The sequence below is a fragment of the Lethenteron reissneri genome, chromosome 30 (genome assembly GCF_015708825.2).
Source record: "Lethenteron reissneri isolate LAM-NWPU_2019-01 chromosome 30, ASM1570882v1, whole genome shotgun sequence".
In the NCBI taxonomy this organism is placed as follows: domain Eukaryota; kingdom Metazoa; phylum Chordata; class Hyperoartia; order Petromyzontiformes; family Petromyzontidae; genus Lethenteron; species Lethenteron reissneri.
The window spans coordinates 4,711,377-4,733,635 of NC_083808.1; the positions used below are offsets into that span (position 1 = coordinate 4,711,377).

General features: G+C 47.8%; 1 protein-coding gene across 7 annotated transcripts in view; it reads left to right on the forward strand.

Moving 5' to 3' along the window:
* LOC133349435 (forkhead box protein P1-like) overlaps window positions 1-22,259 on the forward strand; it is a 267,516-nt gene that overhangs the window by 185,655 nt on the left and 59,602 nt on the right. For 6 of the 7 annotated variants that reach the window (XM_061562858.1, XM_061562859.1, XM_061562864.1 and 3 more), the window contains 2 exons: window positions 10,662-10,802; window positions 17,481-17,639. In XM_061562858.1, coding sequence (XP_061418842.1) covers window positions 10,662-10,802; window positions 17,481-17,639 — 300 coding nt within the window. The remainder of the gene's footprint in view (window positions 1-10,661; window positions 10,803-17,480; window positions 17,640-22,259) is intronic. The other variant, XM_061562865.1, reaches the window with a different exon arrangement.

Sequence of the window (22,259 nt, forward strand, 5' to 3'; positions counted from 1 at the left end):
TGTGGTGATAGGTAGAATTTTTTTGTAGGCTTTGCAAAAAAATGACGTTTTTTATGACACCGCCAGTCAATAGACACGAGATTTTTTGTTGTTTCATTTTAAAATTCACTTGTGTACTCTTTAAAAATCCCATCTGATACATTTTGACAGTGGTGAATCGTGGAGAAAACAAAAATTATTCCTGCGTATTTGTTAGAATCCTGCAAGGTGTCTGTGGTATTTCATGCAGCTGACCTGCCTGAGAATTTAATGATCCATCCATTCAATATGTCCCACCATTTCCTTCTTGATGTATTTGAAATTAACGCAAGCTTAATTATCCTTCCCCATAATCTGGCTTGTTAATTAGCTCGGAGGAATGGGGGGGGGGGAATAAGTGGCTCTGAAATGGATTTCTCACATTTATTTATCGTAATATTAATTTACAAAATACACAGACACCAGACGTCTTGGCTGAAGGGTGAACCAAAGCAGGCCACCAGTCTGCTCAGTGGGGACATCGCACTTGCGTGCTCTGCGTTTAACTCCTCCGTCGTCGTGGCAAACAAAACAAACCGAAAAAAAAACCACGAATGATACTTTTTTTTAATGATGCGAATCGTTTTCTTAACCTTACTGGGGGGGTGGGGAGAAGAGTGCCATGACATTGTAACGCAGCAACATTCTGTTCTTTTCGCGTTTAACTTTGCAAAAAGTCATTAGACTCAACGATTGTCCGTATACAGACAAATCATTTATACCCACAGGAGGTATGCAATATGCAAATGTGGGGCGGTGAGACAAAGCGCAGACCGATAATTTGGTGCGGGGAAAAAAAACACCGCGGCTGAGTCAAACGCACTGGTGCAGATGAAAAGCACATTTCCTGCCCCTGCCACCCCATCCTCTTTATAAGTCCACACTGACCCAGAGTAGGCCACAAGCACAGCTTCTTCATACACAATTGCTCGCTAATTGCAGCAGCTCTCCAAATAAGTGCCCTTTGAAAATGCATTCTCCCCTCCACTCCCACCCCCTCCCTCCCTCCCATCTCAGACGCTACCCGCTCGGTCCATCCCCCTCCACTGCCACCAACCCCCACCGCCCTCGTGACACCGCTCTTTGCGTTCTTGCAATTAAGTCATTAGCTTGTTAGTTGTGCCTGTTTTGCGGTTTTTGTCTCTCTAAACAACAGAGAGAGGGGCGGGGGGGGGGCGCAAGGAAGAGAAGCGCACCCCGAACGCGAGGCGGCCCCATTTGCTCGGCGCGTCCGTGTCGCGGTGTTTACAGCGGAGCTCGCGGGAGATGCTCACGTGCTCGCGTCTCTCTCCGGGGCTGCGTTTCGCCACCTACCCCCCCCCCCCCGTGCACACACGACGCTCATCTCCTCGTGAGCCGCGATGCTCCGTTTCTTTTCCCCTTCTTTCTTCGCGCTCGCGCTCGTTTTGTCTTCTTCCCTCCCCTTCATCTTGCCCTCGCTGTTTACGCGCGCATGTCTCACCTTAACTTAACGCCGTCGCGCCTCCGGGGACAACGAGGCGCGGCGGTGATGCACTTTGGCAAGGACAAAACGCCACGTTTGTGCTCGCCTCCCTCGCCTCCCTTCTTTGGGCCCAGAATGTCTCTCTTCCGTTGGCTGCGGAGGCTGCTTACCTCTGTCGGTTCGCATCGGGAAAGTGGCGTTTTTACACTCCCACCCCCACCCCCCCGATTCCTCTTTCACTCTTTCATTTTATTCGTACCGGCGTTGTGTGTTTCTTTCAAGCGGACTGCACGCTCTGCTGCGAGTGTGGCTTCAGAGAGAAAGAGAGAGGGAGTGTGTCGTTGTCCTTGCGTGCTCGGTGAACAAAATGCGTGGCTTCTCCCGAACGTGCGCGCTCAGGGTAAGCCGGTCTGCTCCCCCCGGCAGCGTCGTGCCCGGCACGGTCAAGAAGTAAAGCAGCAGCGAGCGCTTTGTGCGTGGGGTAAAGGCGCAACCCTGCAATTGATCGCTCGCGCCGCTGCTGGAGGAAGAGCCTCCCCATCAGAAGGGAGCTCTAGGAAGCCGCCCCCTCAATGTTGCTCACACAACTTGGAAGACAAAGAAAAAGGTTCCCCCTTATGGATTCAACAGACTGTTGGGGCAAGTGCTGTTAGCGAGCACCTATGAAGGCTGGCACGGCACACAAGGGGGCGAGTGGCCAGTACCATGCCCGGCCGCCTTTGTCTCCATAGTAGCGATGTTTACACACTGCACCAGGTACTAATTTGAGGCTGAGTCGATCTAGTGGAGGCCCACGACCTGTTGAGATAGTCATTGGTGTTGGCCGTGAGCGGGAATCGAACTCGGGTCCCCGGGTTCATAGTGCAGCACGCGACTGCTCCCCAACTTGGAAGAGGTGAAAATACCACCCAAACTTGACCCCATGTGTCCTGCCAGGTGGACAGAGAGACAGCTGGTTGGTGGTGGGGGGGGGATTTAATTAAACTTGTTCTTTGTTTTATCTGCTGCGCCCGGTTGACCGAATAAATCCGGCGACACTCCGCGTCGCAAGTCGAACCCGTGACGCCGAGGGGGGCAGAATTGCCTGGACAGAAGTAAACACGTTTTTTTATTCGTGCCCCCTCCCTCTCCCCTGCAAATCTTTGCTTTGCTAGGGTTGTCGGACGTAATTCGGCCACGCGAGCGTGTCCCCTCACCGGTCCCGGGCTATGATATCCGCCGCCGTGGCTGCAAGGCAAAACGGTTTCACGATGGGGAAACAGTCCTGAACCCCTAACCGGGCGGGCTTTCTCGGTGCGGCGTCGTTGATTGCGCCGTGATCAGATGACGGCGTTCGGAGCGAGCGATCCGCCACTCCTCACGGCGGGCGTCTCCGTGGGGAGGGCTCCCAAGAAGTGTTGTTGTTTTTCCGTAGGAGAGTTTAATGATTTTTTTTTCACCCTGGTTTTTTTTTTATATACACACATCATATATATATAAATCGTATATTCCCAGCGAGTTTGTCCAAGTGAACAATTTCACACGGTGAGCGCCTGCCGTCCTCGGAGGTGTTGCGCTCCCTTCAGCGACGTTGCCATCTGGAAGCGCCGCGCTGCGTTATTGCGGTAATTATCGCGTCGTAAGCGTCGGGCGAAAATGAAAAGTTGGCATTAAAAATTAAATGCGCCGCGTGTCGACGTGAGGGGAATAGCCCCAGGAGCGATTAATAATGTGCCTTCGCATGCCTGAGGATGATGGGTATTGCCGCGTGGCAGCCATTGATACCGTAATTGGGATAATGCGATGGGTTTGGAAATATTGCGAGGACCGTTGCATTTCCTGTTCTTGTCGTCGTCGTCACCGCGATGGAAGAGACACGTTTGCAATGGTTTTGGCGAGCAGGCAGGTTTGTTTGTGGTATTGTTTTCGTGCGTTTCACTTTGTACCGCTCTGGTAAGGTCTGTGCAGAACCGTTTGTAATGTTCCCATTTGCAAGTATGACGCTTTGATGTGAGAGTTGCCCTTATACCACACGGCCTGTGTTTTTGTTGTTACATGAGGGTCCATTGTTTGGCCTTATAGAATGTCCGGGCAAGAATTATTAGTGAACTCCTATGAAGGTTATTTCACATTTGCTCAATATATTGCTGTTAGAATGTTATTTGTCACTGTTATCTACTGCTGGATGAAGGCCTCCACAATCCCTCGTCATGTCCCAAACCCACTATAGAATATGTTATGGAAGGAAAAAGTTAACAAAATATTAGTTTGTGGAAGATGATTGTCTATACTTTTTCTTCTTCGTGACTAAACAAACCATTTTATACACACAAAGACACACCAAGCAGCCTGATGATTACTCAATACAACAAATACCAATTTATGGCGAGGTGACCTCAGGGAGACCCAGAACCAGTTTTTTTTTTTTATCACCCCCCACTGATGTTAGCCAGTGGCCGGAAAATGAAACCCGGGTTACTGGGTTTCCAGTACGCTATGCTAACCACTGCACCACCAATACCCACAACTACACACACACACAGAAGTCCTAGGTGGTATGTTTTATTAATGAATAAGAATATTAAGGTGGCAAGCATGAAGCCCATTACATACCTTATTCTTGATGTGCTAGAGAACTCCATTTCAGTGCTCTGATATTTTCAGTGATTGATAAAAAAAGGCTGCAAATGTTGTGAACTTTTTATTGTTGACATACATAGCTAAATATCAAGTCATGGTAACATCGCAAGCCCTAATTTAATTACGTAATAATAAATAAATAACACTTCCTATGACAGTAGTATTATGTCCTTAGCCATTTAGGTTTGACGGATATCGCAAGCAGAAACACACAGTCTCTATATTTAGCAAGCGTGATATCTTTCACGGCGGCTCAGCCTTAATGTCGCTGGCTGGACACTGGACTGTGCATTCAAATATACTGATGTGTTACAGACACGGGCAACACAGCTAAAGGTTCGCGAACCAAGTCGTGGAGCTGACGATGTAAAAATACAATTAAATTAGCAGAGTCTAATAGAAATCCCACACACATAAGTGAACGTTTTAATTTAAGCAATTACCCTAAACGAGAGGTGGGACAACTTGCCGTCGCTCGAAGCCGCAACACGTCTGTCAGAGGTTTGCGAACGGCACTGGCGCACCCACGGATGCACCCCACGGAGCTGGCTGCTGTTTGCAGTGTTTGTTTTCGACGTGACAGGGAAGGAAGACACTGTGGCCCACTGATGCCGTCTGACCGCATCGCTACACGTCGGTGTTTGTTAGCAGGATCTGGCGTTTGCCGGCGTTTGTACGTTTGAGCACCGAGGCTTTTTCAGCGCCCGACATTTTTGGACGTGTTTTATTTCTCGCTTTTGGCCCAGGGATTCTGTTGCGCGTTTTTTTCTTAACGCTCGTTGGGCCCGGCGAAGCCACTCACGCAATCAAGGTATTGCGCTTACGGAGAGGGCCCGGCTCGTGTGACACGCGGCCGCTCCATTGATTATTTTAAATCCCACACAGCTCTAATTAGGTGCCCTAAAGAGGCAGCAATGAGGTGCGCTCGCCAAAGGCCGTGCCGTTTAGCTCCGCCGTGCAGGTAACAGCAGTTGCATGGGCAGTGTGGTAGGGGATGGGGGAGAGGGCAGGCTATGATGGTTGGGGAGTTCATGGGGGGGAGGTAGTAGTAGTGGTGGTTGTGGTGGCGAGGGGGGGGTGGGCTGCGAAGCGGAGGGGTTGTGTGAGGTGGGCCCCTCTCCCCTCATTAGCAGTACGTGCCATGTGAAGGGTGCGCGCGCGTGCGTGCGTGCGCGCGCGTGCACGCGCGTGTTTGCGCACGTGCGCGTGGGGCAGGCGGCGCCGGGCTCGCCAGCCGCTGGGGCTCGTGTCCGCCGCTGTCAGCGCGCGTGACCTTCAGCCGTGATTTCGGAGCTCCTCCGGTAGCCGTGCCCGGCGATCACAGCGTTGGGCGCATAACAAGCGTGAAATTAGAAAGCCGCAATCGGCACGCACGCAGGGAGCGTGGGGGGGGGGGGAGATTGAGCCGAGAGGAGTGAGGGGAGAGAGAGTGAGAGATACATTTTCTGCTGATCGCGACCGATACGGAACAAGAGTTTGAGGCAACGTCATCAGCTCCCTTGCCGATGGTAAAACAAAGATCCTTCAGCGTAGGGGAGATAATGCATTTGCACAACATGCCGGTGGAGACCGCAACCTTGGCTCGCTTACATTTCCTTGCTATTTTAAACGTTAGTTGGAAACTCCTTGCACAACCTGCAGCTGTTGAAGGTGGCCTTCCTGTCTCGTAATTAAATGTCAGTGAACGCCGATATGATGTTTGCTTGCATTTTTGGTGACTACAGTTTTAATTCGTTTTCTGTTTGTGCGCGGGATGAACTATTTCTTCGAGTCTGCAAAGAACCGTAGGTATCACAAATCAGAATGATGGTAGCCTCATTGCCAAGTTTCTTAAACTACCAAATACCCCCACGTAACTTCATGAAAAACTGAGCTCATTCGTGAATAACACTGTGACCCTAAAAATAATAGGGGACGTTTCAGGCAATGGCCCGTCTTCATAGCACAGAGAGAGAGATTTGTTTAATTTAATTGCACGAGTATCATTATTCACGACGATATATGAACAAACAAATGTGAATCGTACATGAGCGCAAGTCCACCCGCCAGTGTCCGTAAAAGCCGGGCGGCCGCGTAAATAGGTGTACAAAGCGGCGAGCGCGGAAGTGGACAAAGTTGCCGGAGCTCAATTGAGCACAACGCTTGTTCAAGAGAAAGCCGGCCGACAATCGTCTCCTATTTTTTCTACCGCGTGTAGGGATCACAGGGCAAGCCGGGGTCGTTTGCGTGGGTCACTGGCGCACAGCTGGCCACGCGCTAGTTCAAGTGGCTTTTGCCGAGTGCCTTCAATTGAGCACATTTTCCCACAAGAGAATTCACGCCTCCTGAGTGCCCTAATGGAAGCAATAATCAGACCGGCCGGGCATGTTATTTCAGATTGAAAAAGGCTTCTGTACAGTTTTTTTTATTCAACTCTTTCTCTGCTTTTCCTTTGCAAGTAATGATTTTTTTTACACGTCTTAAAATGTTATAATCTGATTGCATTTTTGTGTTGCTTGTAAATGGTGTCAAGTGAAATGATTGGCCCTTAAGAAGTATTTAAAATCATTTGACATCCGCGTGGTGATTTCTTTATATTTTTTTAGAGCAGTTGGCGGTGCTCTCGATCTGAAAACAATATTTAGCCACGCACTGTCGAAAATTGGGACGTGCGGCCAGTTTCCGGAGAGCTAAGAATCAACGGAATGCTGGGGCCGTGAGCGTTTCGCACGTATGGATGTGGCTGTGTCATCATCGGTGGCTACTTGCCGATTGAATAAAAAAAAATACAAAGATTGCCATTCGCACCGGCCACGAATATTTGAATTGCGTAAAAGAGCATAAAATACATTTTGGAATGAATACATAAATAAACGTGTGCATCATTTGATTTCAAATTGCGCCAGTCATTCCTCTTTTTTTTTTGACACTCTCAGAAAGATTCACGGGAAGGGTTCATCCGGTGTGAAGGGACGAGGTGTGAATTCCCAGGTGGTGCTCTCACTCTGCCAATTGTAAAGTCCCTGAGTCCACTGACGCTTTAGTTTCAGTGGACTCTGACCTACAGGACTTGAAGCGAAGGTCATTGATTGGTTGATTGATTGTTTACCTAAAATAATAATCGCTTGCTGCGCTGCTCTTGACTTGTGCAGAAAGTGAAGGTGCCCGTCGGGAATGGGAGAGGATGCTAAATAATAAACGTTAAGAAATGTGGCACGTTCACTGTCATACGATGAACATTGTCAAGTACGCGGTTTTGGCATCGCCCGAGCCAGCATAGCCTGTTCAGCAATTTTTGTTTTTGAAAATCACCTTTATTCTGACAACCTGATTTTCTTTCTATCTCTTCCGTGACTTTTATCGGCTCTGCATCAACGTTTGTCTGACATTTTAATGGGACTGTAGTCAATGGCTGTTTACCGCCTGCAATGTTAGTGTTTCCAGCTCCCGTGTTGGAGATAACATGAGATTATGTTCTTGGCTGGACTTTCTGAGTCTCAGGTGCCCCATTTGTATCATTATGGGGGGGGGGGGGGGTGTGCACTCATTATGAGCGGGAGGTGCAGCAGTTCACACACTGCGCAATGAACCCAGCCAATCTCAGTTCGATTCCCGGCGATGACTGAGGGTAATATCTGAACCAATAATAGACTCCCCCCCCCCCACCACCACGATTTCACCAACCGGCACTAACCAGTGTGGGGAAGTATGGTCAAAAAACAGCATGGGGGGAAACCTTCATCCAGCAGTGGATTGACAACAAGCTGTGGATTACAATTATTGCCATCAATATTATTGTAAGGACCCGAGTATGCAATGTGTTTTACGGCCCAGTGAACCTACTTATATTGTGCAGTACTTATCTTTACATGCGTAAGGCTGTGACATTGAGGAGCAAAAAAGGAACTTTATAGCGGATAGTTCACTTTGGCTTGATAAGACCAGACAATGGTTCACGTTTGATAACAGTGGCCTGGGATCTTTAATGCCAGGGAGCGGAGGGCACTGGAGTCGTATTGTCCACGTGGCTCTTGATGGAGGGTTTTTGTGGGTCTCGAAGCCAGCGCAATGCCGGGAGTTGTGCCATTAGGGCTCTCTCCTCGGCGCTGGCACCCTGCGTTTTCACTTTCGGCGAGATACGACGGCATTGAGGTCAGATGGGCTGAGCTGAGAATTGAAGGTTGGCCATGCTCGCTAGGGTGTTGATGAAATAAAAATCGATGCTCGCGATGCGTGCAATGGCACTTACGTGATATTGTATGCGTGGGGATCTTGTTGTTTTAAAACTTACCTGAAGAACATGTATGAATGTATGCTAACCTTCTTTCGCACCGAAAGTAGCCAACCCATGCTAACTGTACGCAAATTAAACATGTTCTGTATAGCTAATGGGCAGGAATAAAACTGTACAAACAGGAGATAAATACTTTAGAAACAATGCAATCGGTAGTTGGTAAAATAGAGTATTACAATGATTCTTGAATCGAATGGTGACCCTGAAATTGTGATACTTTCACGGAATTGATGTGTATGCCTTTCATGAACTGTCTACGGAGTAGGCACTCGCTACAGAGGCCACTGTGAGTGGAAGGTGAATTCTCTTCCTGGCTGAGCTTCGTAAAAAAAATGTTTAACAATGCACGTGTGTGGTGTCAGTATTGCTATTATATCATTCGCTACATTCTTAGCATTGTGGGTAAATTGACGGTAGGTTCCTACCGTCAAGCAGCCTAACTCCACCATTAATAGTACTGTAATTGTACTATTAATATTATTGACTACGATCGTACTGACTAAAGTGTTATGAATAGCAAAAATAATAATAAGGTTGTTTGTCCTGTGTTTGAGTTATACTGGGGGTTTTTAATGTTTGTAGGAGTGTTGTTATAGTGTTATATTAAAACAGACAAACGATAAAAAAATATATACTTTGACAAATTAATGAATACATTGCTTGCCTGGCCCTTCTTTACTGCCTGAATATTATTTGTTTCCCTCTGTTGTATTTGTACTTAGCTTGTCAATATGGTAACAACATCCCACGGAGGCGTTGAGATTTCATTTGGTCTTTGAAATTCCACCTCACAAACGTAAATGCACTTGGCTTTCTTGCTGCTGTATCCACCACGCCTGTTCTATCTTCATTTTTTTTTGGTCGGCTTCGTGAAATAAAGGTCACAACTGAATGAGTCTCTTGGGGCCACCTATGTAGAGACGTTTCGAGAAAAGCGAGAACAAAGGAAGGCGTTAAAATGTATCTCGATTACGATATAATCTCTTTAAAAAAAATCTCAGCATCGTCTTATTGTGAAGATTGAATGCTTTTTTTGTTAATTCTGATGTGGGATTTGTCTGCCGCTTTCACGGCAAGGTGCGGAGTAGTGAGAATTTATTCAATTGTCAAATCTCGCTCAATTATGAATCTCATCGTCAGCGAATAATCACCGTGTTTGCTTCAACACTAAAATGCAGGTTTTAGCACCAATTTACAGGCAGTGGTATAAACAAAAAAAAAAAAACACTTTCTGGAAGATCATTGCTCAAAATTGTCTTCAAATTGTTAATCTTTTACCCCCTTGAAAAGTCATATCGAACGGGATAAAAAAAAAAACACACCAGCCCAGTGGGGGATGTGTAACTTTTAAACGTGAACCATCGCTCAACCATTGGAGAATGTTGGCGATCTGCAAGAGCGAATGCAACGTGCTTGTGAATGTGTTTTTTCATTCGTTTGACATTGTTCATTCCCACCTGTGTACGGTTCTGGAAGTGGAACGTCGTCTCGGCTGTCTGTTGCGCCGATAATGTAAATGTGCAAGAGAATTTAAATGTGCAAGAGAGTCGTGCTTCCACAGTCAGAAGCTGTCCTGCTCTCCGCTGTCTGTGCATTCGGGGGTTATGAGCGCGCGTTGTTCGGCACGGCGAACATCATTTTGCTCGTCGTGCTGGGTGCTTCTTCAGGAATTTAACATTCAGATTCTGGCCCCGTACTGAAATATTCACTTTCTGTCGAAGCTCGTCAGCACGTGGAGCGGAACGTCGCGTCGTCGGGCCGATTAACGCGTCGGAGAGCCGCGCAGATAAAAATGCAAACGTGCGTGCTCAAACTAAGTGTCCAAACGCTCGATACCAACCCCGACTCGGGGCGGTGGGGGTGGCGATGCGAACAAGGTCGCGCTCATTACACACAACGCGTTTGCCACAAATGAACCGCAGTACCTTGCGGATCCCGTCGAGGAGCATAAACCATGGAACCGCATCGCGCGCTTTCGGGTGTGCGTCTGCGGCCGTCTGGAACGCTCTTTCTTCCGACGTTAGGGAGCCACTGGAGCTATGCATTTTTAAATCGTTCAGATTGAAAACGAATTTCTTTACAACGTCTTTTTGTGCTTAGTGTCTTGTCCTCCCACACCTCCGATTAGCACGGTTGACTACGTACAGCGCAAAAGAAGTTCCACATGCACACATAACTGAATGCACCTGCTCTGAGTAGGTGCAGGCCTGTGCCCGCTGGCAAGCACCGCTTGATGGTTCGCAGTTGAACGTCGCAAGGGGGACTAACGCCATCGCACGCTCTCCCGCCCCGCTGCGCGTCGTGCAGGTTCCGGTGTCCATGGCCATGATGTCCCCTCAAGTGGTGACACCGCAGCAGATGCAGCAGCTCCTGCAGCAGCAGGTGCTGTCCCCGCAGCAGCTCCAGGCCCTGCTGCAGCAGCAGCAGCAGGCGGTGCTCCTGCAGCAGGTGAGGAGCTGGCGCCACCGGACTCGCCCGTCACAATGTCGCGCAGCGGTACACTCGCCATCTCGCGCTGCCAACGAGATGTATTGTGTGATTCAAGGAGGTGCATCGGCGCACTTGCCAGGACCCCTGGTCATTGCACTGTAGGCCGCATGTAATCATCGTCATCGGCCATGATCTATCCACCGCTGGATGAAGGCCTCCCCAAGCCCTTCCCCTAACTCTTACGTTCTTGCGATGCAATGTTCGTTCGAGGTGAATCATTACATTCCTAGTGTACTCTCTGCGTGTGTAACCGTATGCGTATGTGCGTGATCAGTGTTGCGTTGTTGTGGATTGGGGGTGTTTTGTATAGCGGACGGTGGCCCGAGTTCGATTCCCAACCACGGGTAACAATTGATAACCAAACACCCAATCCTGGGTCTTACCTAGAACCTGCTCAGCATGTGGGAGGTAAGGGCGAGATAAAGGCAGTGGGGTGTGATGCGCTACATATTAACGTGACAGAATTAGGAAAAAGTACATGCCACTGGAAATATTTTCGCATTCATTGGTCAGACTTGAGATGATGAAAGGCGAGGTATTGAGTGTGCAGGGAGCCGCAGTTGCCAGCGGCGCCTGGGGACCAAAGTGGTTGTTTGTCCAGATTGCGGACGACGGGAGGGGCCTGCGATCAGCACTGCAGGAGGGGTGATGAGTAACGCTTCACTGGGTGCAGAGCTTAAGACAAATTTAAGCTTCGGTAGGAAAATTTTATTTTTTTCTGGCGACTCGAGCTGAGACCGTGTAAACAGGTTTTTCGGTGGGGGGCGGGGGGGGGGGGTGCGGAGATGCTCGTGGTCATTCCTGTCCAGCTCTCCGCTGTGTATTGTCCGGCACGATGCCTGACGTTTCTCTCCACGTGTTGCTATCAGTCTCCCCTTTAATTCTCACGCTTTTGCCTCTCCTCCTTAAACTCCGCTGGCTTCCCGTTTGCTACACCGCTGTCTTTTCAAATACCTGACGCTGGTCATTAAACCTCTTCATGGCCTTGCCCCCACCTTATCTTGCCTTTCTCATATCCTCCCGTGTCCCCTCTCGTCCTCTCCTTTCCCAATCTTCTCTCCGTCTCTCTCTCTCTCTGTCCCTCCTTCTCCATCCTCACACTCCTCTACAGTAGTCCCCCTCCTTAACCTCCTACCATTCCTCTCTTAAAGCCTCACCTTGTTTCTCCTGCCCGTTAACTTCCCTTCCCTCGCCCCTCCACTTCTTCCTGTCCCTCCCCTACCCCTTTCGTGATACATAAGTAACCCTCGATCACTGTCACTCATTCCTCAATCCTTGTGCACCGCTGCAATCTAAATCATTCCATTCTCTCACCATTTAGTAAGCTATGTCAAGGGCCTTGAGTGAAGGCAATCCATAAATTTAACTTGATTAGATTTTCTGGGAATTGAGTTGCTGCAGAAGCTCCCAGCACATGGAGCGAAACGTCGGACATTATGCCGAGCAGCGCGCAGTACATCCCAGAAACACGTCGGAGGGCGACTGAAGAGTGGTTAAGTATTGGCGACAATTTTTACTGCTCACGCAAAATTGTGGAAAAAATTCCAGCACAAACATTCAACACGTAAACATCTTCAAAAGGAAGCAGAAACACACCACGGGGGTGCTCGTGGTGGTGAGATGTTAACTCCCTCGCCTGGTATACATGAGATTGTTGGTTTAATCCCGACCCCGATGCCTGCATATTTGGAGTTTGCATGTCTCTCTCCCCATGGTAGTGTGAATTTTTCTCCCGGTTCTCTGTTTTTTCCCCACTATATTTAGAAACACGCGTGTAAAGTATTTGGCTGCTATAAATTTCCATTTGATAAGCCACTTCGTTGAGCTATCACTTGTGGCCGGGTCGCTTCTGATAAAGAGCCGGATAGCTCAGTGGACCTTACCTGTTAAAACAATCAATTTTTTTGATAGGTTTGTAAATAGAGCCTTCAGCGTCATCCCACAAGTCCATGTCAGAGCTGTCCTGCTGACCCGACACCCACGCGGCCCATGAAGCGAGTTCCCAGAGTTTCAGGGAAGCCGCGCCTTTTTGCCCCTGGGCCGACCTCTGAACTAGCCGCGGCGAGGCGTCACGGCGTCGGTGCACGAAACGTTGACGCGCGGTCGCTGAAGAACGCCGTGGCTGCCTCTTGTGTCAAATAAACGAAGGAGATCACGGAACCGATGGGTTTTCGGCTTCGCGTGCCCTTAGCCCAACCCAAGCGCCGAATGAAACGTCACGTGAAAGGGAACCTTCTCGGAGAGGGCCCATCATGGCTCGTTGAAGTGAGGAGACGTGGCTCGGAGCCAAGTTTCTGATCGTGGAAAGTAAAATGGGACCGTTGCTGGGCAGACGCAGCCTCTGGTTTTCCCTCCCAGTGGCGGTAGAAATGTCGCAAGAGACAGGCGCTGTTGGTGAGCACCCACAGACGCTTGCTCAGTACACGGTTAGGTGATGAGGCCAGTGGCGCATAGGTCCGGGTGGCTTTGCCTCTCCAGTGCTGATGCAGTCGCAACGAAAAACACCAGAACTACGCGTGACCCAAGTCAGCGTTCACCAGCAGCGCTTTATGCGTCCAGGAATCCAACGGGGCTTCCTGGAAATATAAGACAACATGCTGAGCATTTAAATAATGCTCGCCCACACACAGACAAATCCAAATACAGACTCACATGCTCACACACACGCACACACACTTGCATGCACGGACGCACACATGCACACTTAAGAACACACATTGTACTCGCATACGCACGTACTCTCTCACATACATACATACATGCACATATATAAATACATCATCATCATCATCTCCTGTACAGTCATCCAGATTTTTAAGTGCTGTTAGTGAGCACCTATAAAGATCAGGATAGCATACAAAGAGGTAGCGTTGCGAGTCTACTTAAGAGAGGCCCAGGACAAATTCTGATACCAGTTGCCACTGATGTTAGATGTGGTAGCCAGGTTGGCCGTGCAGTGTGCCTAACTACTGCACCACTGCCCTCCACACACAACAAAATTCGCCACATAATGCCTGTGCCAGGCTAGGTTCACTTTGTGGCCACGTGAAGCCTGCCGCAGACTCGCTGCAGGAGGTCACAACACGGACCCAGGTGCCATGGCTTGACTGTGGTGACTGGCGGATGCACCACCTGTGCTGCTCACTATGCAAACTTGCTGCGCTGTGTTTCCCCGGTGCTCTGCTCGTTGTTGTGAGCGTCGCTCTTCCATCCTCCATTCGGCAGGGCGACCCGTTCCCCAACTGCCCAGCAGCATCCGTCGTAAGGAAGGCGCACTCGCAGCCACGTGCACTGCTGAGTTCAGATTCAATTCGGCTGTTGTGCATTTACACTCGCATTGTGGCCAGGACAAACGCCGCTTGCGAGGAAGGCAGGGCACCTCTCCGTGCTTCAGCGGGCCACTGGTACAGCATCAGTTTAGTGTTCTCAAAGCGTTTGATTTGATTCCTGACAGCATTTAATCTACAAAACAATGCTCCATCTCGCTTGGGGGAGCTGGCATGTGTCCTCCTACATTAGGAGATACAATTTTGACACAGGTTAGCTAATCTACTTTCAAATTACAGTGATGTGTATGTGTATATTTGTTCTCCACCTCTGGTATGATAGCATAACATGAATTCGTCTGTGCGTGTGTGTGTGCCCCAACAGTCTGCTCAGTCTAAGACGGGGGGATCTTTAGTCTTTGTTTGTTTAGAGTTATGTGGCTTTAATAGGTGCTTACTAAACAGCACTCACTCCAGCAGTCCATATGTACGGCTATCCGGGGGCCTTAATAGTCTGTGCGGCTATACAGAGGATCTTTGGCTTTGTCATCATGGTTATTATTCAGCACTGCGGTCTGTGGTGACCTAGCTTTGATTTTTTTCGGCTTGGCCAACATTATTGCATGGAGATTGCAATCGGAACTTGTCCTGGTAGGCTCAGCTTCATGAGCATACTGACCTTAGATAATAGGCGCTCGCTAACGGTCCTTAGCCCAGCGGCATTTACCGACTAAACTCTGAAGCTACGAGAAAGGCGAGCGCTCTCGAGGCACTGCCGCGAGTAATTTACATTCTTTATTTTACCAGGTAAGGCCCACAAATGATAGCACAGCGAAGTGGCTTATCGCGTGGAAATTTATAGCAGCAGCCAAATGTTTATGAATGGTGAAGGGGAAAACCGGAGGACCCGGAGAAAAATCCACGCGACCACGGTGAGAACACGCGAAACTCCAAATATACAACAGGCGTCAAGGTCGGGATCGAACCCGCGACTGCCTGCATACCACCGCGCAAGGCTGGCAACCTCAAATTACAAACGCATTTTAAGTTTCTGAAAAAGAAGCAACAATTGCATTGCGCCACCCTCTTCTTTTTTTTGGTAGGCTACCGGCAATTTCAGCGCGGCTTATGCGTTTGAATGTCGCTTTGTGGAAAGCACTGACAGCACACACCCATGCATGACTTCAGAGGTGCATTCACGTGTTTTGTGTACCGGAACACAATGGCCATTGTGGGAGCCTAGTCTCGCGGAACAAACAGCATCAAACTAGTCGCTTTTCTTCGAGAGGATTTTCTGTTGTCAAATTCTGAAAATGTATACATCAACGTCAGGCATTTGTTTTCCTCTTCTTCTACTTCTTCCTCTCCTCCCCCTCCTCCCCCCAAACCCTGTTTTTGAAGGAGTTCCCTCCACAAAACTCGATAAGTGTCGTCGCCCGACCCTGCACGAGCATCGTGACGTTTGAACGTCGTGATGGCGGAAAGGGCGAGGAAACGTCAAATCTCCGATCAGAGTTGTTTGTGCCTTAAATATACCAAAAACAAAACCTTTCAGAGCTTTGATAGCTGTGACGGACATTTTCTTGGAGAGATAGAGAGAGAGAGAAAAAACATTAATGCAAGCTGTCATGCATTAGGCCATTGAGGAAGACACACGCTCAAAATCTTGAAACACGTGAAAAGGATTAGCCACATCAAAAAGGGCCGCATCTGTGTTATTTTTCCCCTCACTATTTGGATTGACATTAAGTCATTTGCGAGAGGAATTCATTTAATCTCGTCCTGGCAAATTTCCGGCTGTTTTGTTGCAGTGACAGCGCCGCCGTTAGGAGTAACTCTTTCCTCGCGTACCCGGGAGTTGGGCCACAATGGCAGGGGTCACGATGGGCCAGTCTCACATGGGAAGCCTTCTCTCACCGAAGCCGAAATCTCGAATACACACACATATATATAAAAGGCAACAAATTGTATGGCTGTAACGAATTCAAACTGCTGGCCGAAAAAAATTATTTCAGATGATGGAGAATTTCACCTGCGGAAAAATAAAAGATACCCCGATTTTTTTTAAACACACCTCCGTGTTTAGAAATAAATGAAAACAGTGGTAAAACGACTGTTCATTTACATGTGTACAGCTATGGTTAGTATTAAAAAAAAACATGAACACTTATCCTTAAGTCATTTCGACATCGGCACCATTTCATTAATGGTATTGCATTGAAAGATTCAAGAGGGTTAAAGCCACCAGGGAAAATATGTGTCGGGACATCAACAGTTTAAAGGACATTTATAATTTATGTTTATAGAATTTAAATGCCGCAGAGTCCAAACATTTTCCAATTTTGCCTGGGGGGGAGAGAGACTATTTGGTAAATGTTGTTCTCGCATAAGGAGCTGCACTTTAATGAAGGGTTCAGGCTACAATCTGAAAAACATTTGCGAAGGAAAGGCGACGCTGGGTAGAAATCGCTCGGCGACTGACTATGGCTCCCGTCAAAAGTGTGGAGCGGGAGGCTGATCTGCGGCCCGGCACAGAGGACGGTGCGCTGTAGGTCGGCGTACGCGTACCGTCAGCGGGACGACGACAACTTTGGCGTACGCGTATCCTCCGTGAGACGGGTCCAGACACACAGTCATATCACGCTTACTCTTCTTGAAGATCACTATTCGTTTGAAATTCACCAATGCAAACGAGACTAAAATAAAATTGTACTTATTCTTTCGGCTGTTATACCATCCTTTTACGCACATAGTGGACAATAGAATATTAGATCCATATTTTGTATGACGCCGGAACATTTCTTTGCTACTGTCATTTGCTTATTTGGTTCTTTCGGTTAAGTCACGTCTAAAGATAAAATAATAAATTAAATTAAATAATGCTATTATTTAATTTGCTATTATTTAATTTAATTTATTATTTTATCTTTAGACGTGACTTAACCGAAAGAACCAAATAATCATTTACTGCAGTCACGAAAGTTCTAAAATTAAGACTGTCATTTGCGTCCGATTTTTTTTTTACTCCAATTCTGCTGTCGGCGTGCAGTTTGAATGAATTGTCAATTCGGAACTCTCGAAGAGCAGTGCATTATCCTGTGTTAGATGAGGATTCGTGGAAGCTGATAACTACTTTGGAGATCCCTTCATGCCAATGCCTTACCCAGCCTCCCATGTGCTCTGCTTGTAGAGATTATTGCGCGCGGCAGTCGAACCAAAAATGTAATGTTTTAAATTCTCATCGCTGGAATGTTTACCTATGAATTATTTGTGTCTCTGAGCCAACGTGGCCACCTTTTGACACCGGCGTTTTTCTTCGAAATTTTGTTTTAATTTTCTCTTTGTGTTTATTGTGTTTCCCTCTGCCCAGCAACAGCTTCAGGAGTTTTATAAGAAACAACAAGAGCAACTCCACCTTCAGCTCCTGCAACAGCAGCAGCAACAGCAGCAGCAACAGCAACAACAGCAGCAGCAGCATCATCAGCATCACCAACAGCATCAGCAGAGCAGCAGCAAGCCTTCGAAGGAAGTATGTCCTTTTTTAAAATAATATTTTTCATTTGGTTTTTTGTTGTACAGAAGAACGGAGGCCCGTAGCAAAGACCTGGGGACATAAAACAACCCTACACGAGTATCTGTCAGGACTATGTACCCGACGGAAGTACGTACTTTTTTTTCCAGTGCACACCGTTTCACTTTTAGTTCACGAGCGGCTGCTAGAACGGTAGTTTTTTTTTTTTACCACGAGTGTCTGTATGTAGAAGGTATATATATATACACATATATATACACGGATCAGGATTTAGATGTATTCATCACTTAGATGCAGAAGTATCTCAGAGCACTCTGTAGCGCACAGCAAGAAAGATTTGACAAGAATAGGAAAAGGGGAACCATGCAGAACAATGAAAGAAAGACGGAATTACAGCGCCCTTGTACAAGCTATAGAGGGGCGGAAAAATACCCCAAAAAGTAAAGATGCGTCGAGTGAATACAATAGAATGTGGCCGATCTCAATACACACACACACACACCGTGTGTGAGATGTGGTCACATTTTTTACACTGCTATTTAATTGTCGTGACGATGTACACCTTGACCAGTCTAGTGGTGTGCGTGGTGTACTTTGAACCTGGCGACCTCAGTTTGATTCCCAACCAAGGCTAACATCAGTGGCCATTATTGTCTGAACCTCTCCTTTAATTAATACCTGGTTTATTGTGTAACATTGGCACTGAGGTGACAAGCTGTCCACGTTGGCCTTCAATAGGTGCTCGCTAACAGCACTTTCCCCAACAGTCTATCTGGCTATATGAGCAGTCTTCACCTTTGTGTGTATGTGTATTTGTCTATGACTGTGTGCGAGTGTGCGTGTGCATATACAAGCAAGTGCATATCTATGTATGAGCCACTCCAGAAACATCACTCATGCCTGGTTGATTCTCGTGACATTCAACCGGCAATAATTATTTCATTTTCTAAATCGTTCATCGAGGACCGTAATGACCGAGGTTTCGCTTACAGCCACTCAAGCTGGGGCACTCATGAGATTTTAATATCGAACATCTTATTTTCACAATTTTCCTCCTTCATTTCGCTCTCTTCCTCTCCTCTCTCCTCCTGCTCCATCCCCGACCACCACTTTTTCCCTCCCCACCCCCGACCACCGCGTCTTCCTACGGTGGCGGTTGTTTCTGCGTTATAACAAATGGCCACGAACATAGTTCACGGCTTGTGATGGACAAAGCACTGATTATCCAGCCGTCAAGGCTTGCGAGGATTATGGCCCTAGTTCCCTCCGCACGTGTAAATTTAGCCCCCCAGCACGATTGCGCGGCCCACCTCGCTGGCACAGACGGCACATGCGCTCGCCACGCACACACAGACGCACGCACGCACGCACGCACGCACACACGCACGCACCTGAATGAGCACGGCCCCCACACAGCCTCCCCGTCGGTCGTCCCTACTGCCGTTCCCCGTGATGAGGACGCACGCACACGCGGGCAATCACGTGCGCGCGCACATACACACACAGGTTCCTGCTGTTTCACATGGAAAAGCGCAGAGGCGTGCAGGCCTGAGCTGCTGGCTTCAAAGTGGCTGGCCAGGCCTGATTAATGAAGTGCTAGTTTCAGAGGGGGGGAGGAGGGGTGGGGGAAGGGGGGATTTTGGGGGCGGAAAAAAAAATCAGAGCCCCTACCTGGACTAACACAGCGACACGGTCATAAATCAAACTGACAGAGACTCGAGCAAGCCCACCCAACCCCCCTCCTCGTCCCCCCTGCCCCCAATCCAGCAAGACACCCCGCTATGCCTTGAAACCCTCCAGCACACCTGCATGTTATTTATATCCTATGTACACTTACACGAGCGTGTGCTCTTCAATGTGTACGCGTCACAGTAGCTGACACCACGATGTGGCGCTTTCCCAAGAAATTTCTGCTTTTTAAAAAGTGTGTTTTATGTGTGTGTGTGCGCGCGTGTGTATATATATGAACGTGTGCGTTTAGACACGTGTATGTGTGAAGTAAAAAAAAAACTTTTGCCTGTGCAAGCAGTGTTCAATATTAAATTGTAAAAAAAATTTTTTTATATATAAAAGCGAATAGCTGATGGGATTTAAAAATTCCACTGAAGGATTTTTTTTGTATGGGTTGGGTGATGTGGGGAGGGGAGGGGTGGGGTTTGGAAATGAAGACTGATTTAAAAACATTCAAATCATATGATAAAAAAGATGCATGCCAAAGTGGGGGGAAGAAAGAGAGGCTCAAGCACTTTTAACGAAATGTTGAAGTTCGCTGGGAATTCTCCTGCCAAGAATCTCGCTCAGACGTTTAGCCGTCGCTCCCAGGTGCCTAATTAGGCATTTTCCGCCGAGTAATAATCCATTCGCTGCGTGCAAAAAAATCGAATTTACCAACCCCCCCCCCCCCTCCACCCCATGTACGTGAGCTAACAGCCGCGAAAAGTGGGAGAGAGAGAGACAGAGACAGAGAGAGAGACGCATTGAAGGGGAAAGATGGAAGACGTCTTTTTGGTTGGGTGGTGGTTTGGGATTTCAATGATGACCGTCCGTGCCACTTGGGCTTGCTTCTGCTTAGCGCTGCTTTGGAGCAACAGCCAGCAGAAAATATACAAATGGCCAACGGAAAACCGTCAACACCGGCTTGTCTTTTTTTCTCCTTCGAAAATAAGTTTCAATTTTATTTAAAAAACACACCGCACAGTCACCGTAAACATCTCCTGGCACGCCAGGGGTCCGCTGCAGCTCCCGTTTGGAAAACTTGACATTTCTCCACGCGGTGTTTATTTCCAAAACAAAGATGATGGCGTGGTTTAAAGAGAGTGGTTGTGCCCTATCGTCCGGCGTGCACATGGAAAAAAAAAATATGAAAAAATATTTTTACGTTTGAAAGAGCAACGGGCTCCCACTTTTAGTATGTATAGTGTTTTTTTTTTCTTACGTTAAAACCCATAGAATAATAAACAAATCCGGCCTACATTCATGATCCTCGAAGGGCAGAGGAAACATGCCGTGGGGTTCAGACACTCGGCAATATTCACAATCGTGTTGGTAATGGATTCTCAAACTTACCTTTCTTTCCCCCCCCCCCCCTTTTTCTTAAAATACCTCCTGTAGATAATGGCGAAAATCTTTCCCTTCCTTCGTGGCCCAGAAAATACAGGGCTTTTACCCGCACATTGCAGTTTACATTTTACACTTGGCCTTCTAACCTGAACAGTTAGTCTTAACAGCTGAGTGTATCGGCAGGTTACTCACGACGATGAAAAGTGTGGCGGTTACTCCCAGCTCGTCCAAGATGTGTGGCCAGCCTGGAAGAGAAGGCCAAAATATCCTGATCCATAATTGGTTTCCTTTGGGTGTACATACAATGTTAATTTGAGCGATAATTCTCCAAAAACCCGACAGAGCCAATCAAATCAAGTTGTCACGTGAGCAAATATGCCAATTGATTTGGTTTCTTAGCAAACTGAAATGTTGAAAAGCAAGCAAGGTTTTCACAATTTTATACAAATTATATACAAGGAAAATGTGCTTGCTTTTCAACATTCCTCCTCTGGTTTAATGAAAAACCAAATCAATTGGCATATTTGCCCACGTGACAACTTGATTTGATTGGCTCTGCTGTTGGTGGTGAAGGATTATAGTTAAAAACTGACATTATACCTACACAGTCTAACCCAAAAGAAAGTTAATTACAAACCATAATATTTGTCGCGAAAGTCTACGTATGAAATGAACCAAAATACCCTCCTCCGGAGCTCCTTATTGTGAAAGCCCTTTCTGGCAGTGGTGGCTTAACATTTACTTACCCCTTCACTTCTGGTCTCAAACCAGGCTCACAAGCTTTGCATTGAAGTGCCGACCGACCTTGATACGAGGTGCGCTTCCCAGTTGCGGCTGTCTCACGCAAAGCCACCACGGTTTTTTTTCCCGGAGGTGTCCGGATTAGAACCTGAACCTTTGGGACGTCAGCGCCGGGGCGTGCTGACCGCCACGCCACGGCGGGCCGGAGAGCTAATGCACACCATGGGGGAACGAATGAACATCGCGCGGACACCGTGGGAGCACTTAGGAACAACAGCAGGAAGCATCGCGTCCGGTCCAGTGAATCACTTGAACAGAATACCCCCCTCCCTTTTATTGTTGTTCGGGTTGTTGTTCCCAAGTGCTGTCTCGTGCAGTTCACGAGAATGGGAAATGTATTCTCCAAATGCCGCGCGTTACAACTGCGTAATTGCGTCGCCGTGCGGCGCGGCGTTGATAAATAGAGCGCACGGGTAAGCGATAATATCTGGCGTTCGTAGTGGATATGTTACTTGGGAGAGCTGATTGAGAAATATTTTACGTAAATACTTTGGAGCAAATAAAAATATTGCATCCTATATCTGCCACCACCACCACTACCAGCAACTGTGAGATAAATACATTGTAATTATTATATTGATAGCCCTGAACTCGTTTCACCTTTTATGCCGTGATCGTTGGAGAGCCTCCCTTGCAAGCAAGACCATTGTCTTCGAGGGTCGTCATCCGATTTATGAATTCGGTTAATGTATGTCCTGTATTTTAGAAACACATACATTCTGTGTGGTGGAGCCGTGGTACCAGTAGTCAGTGCAC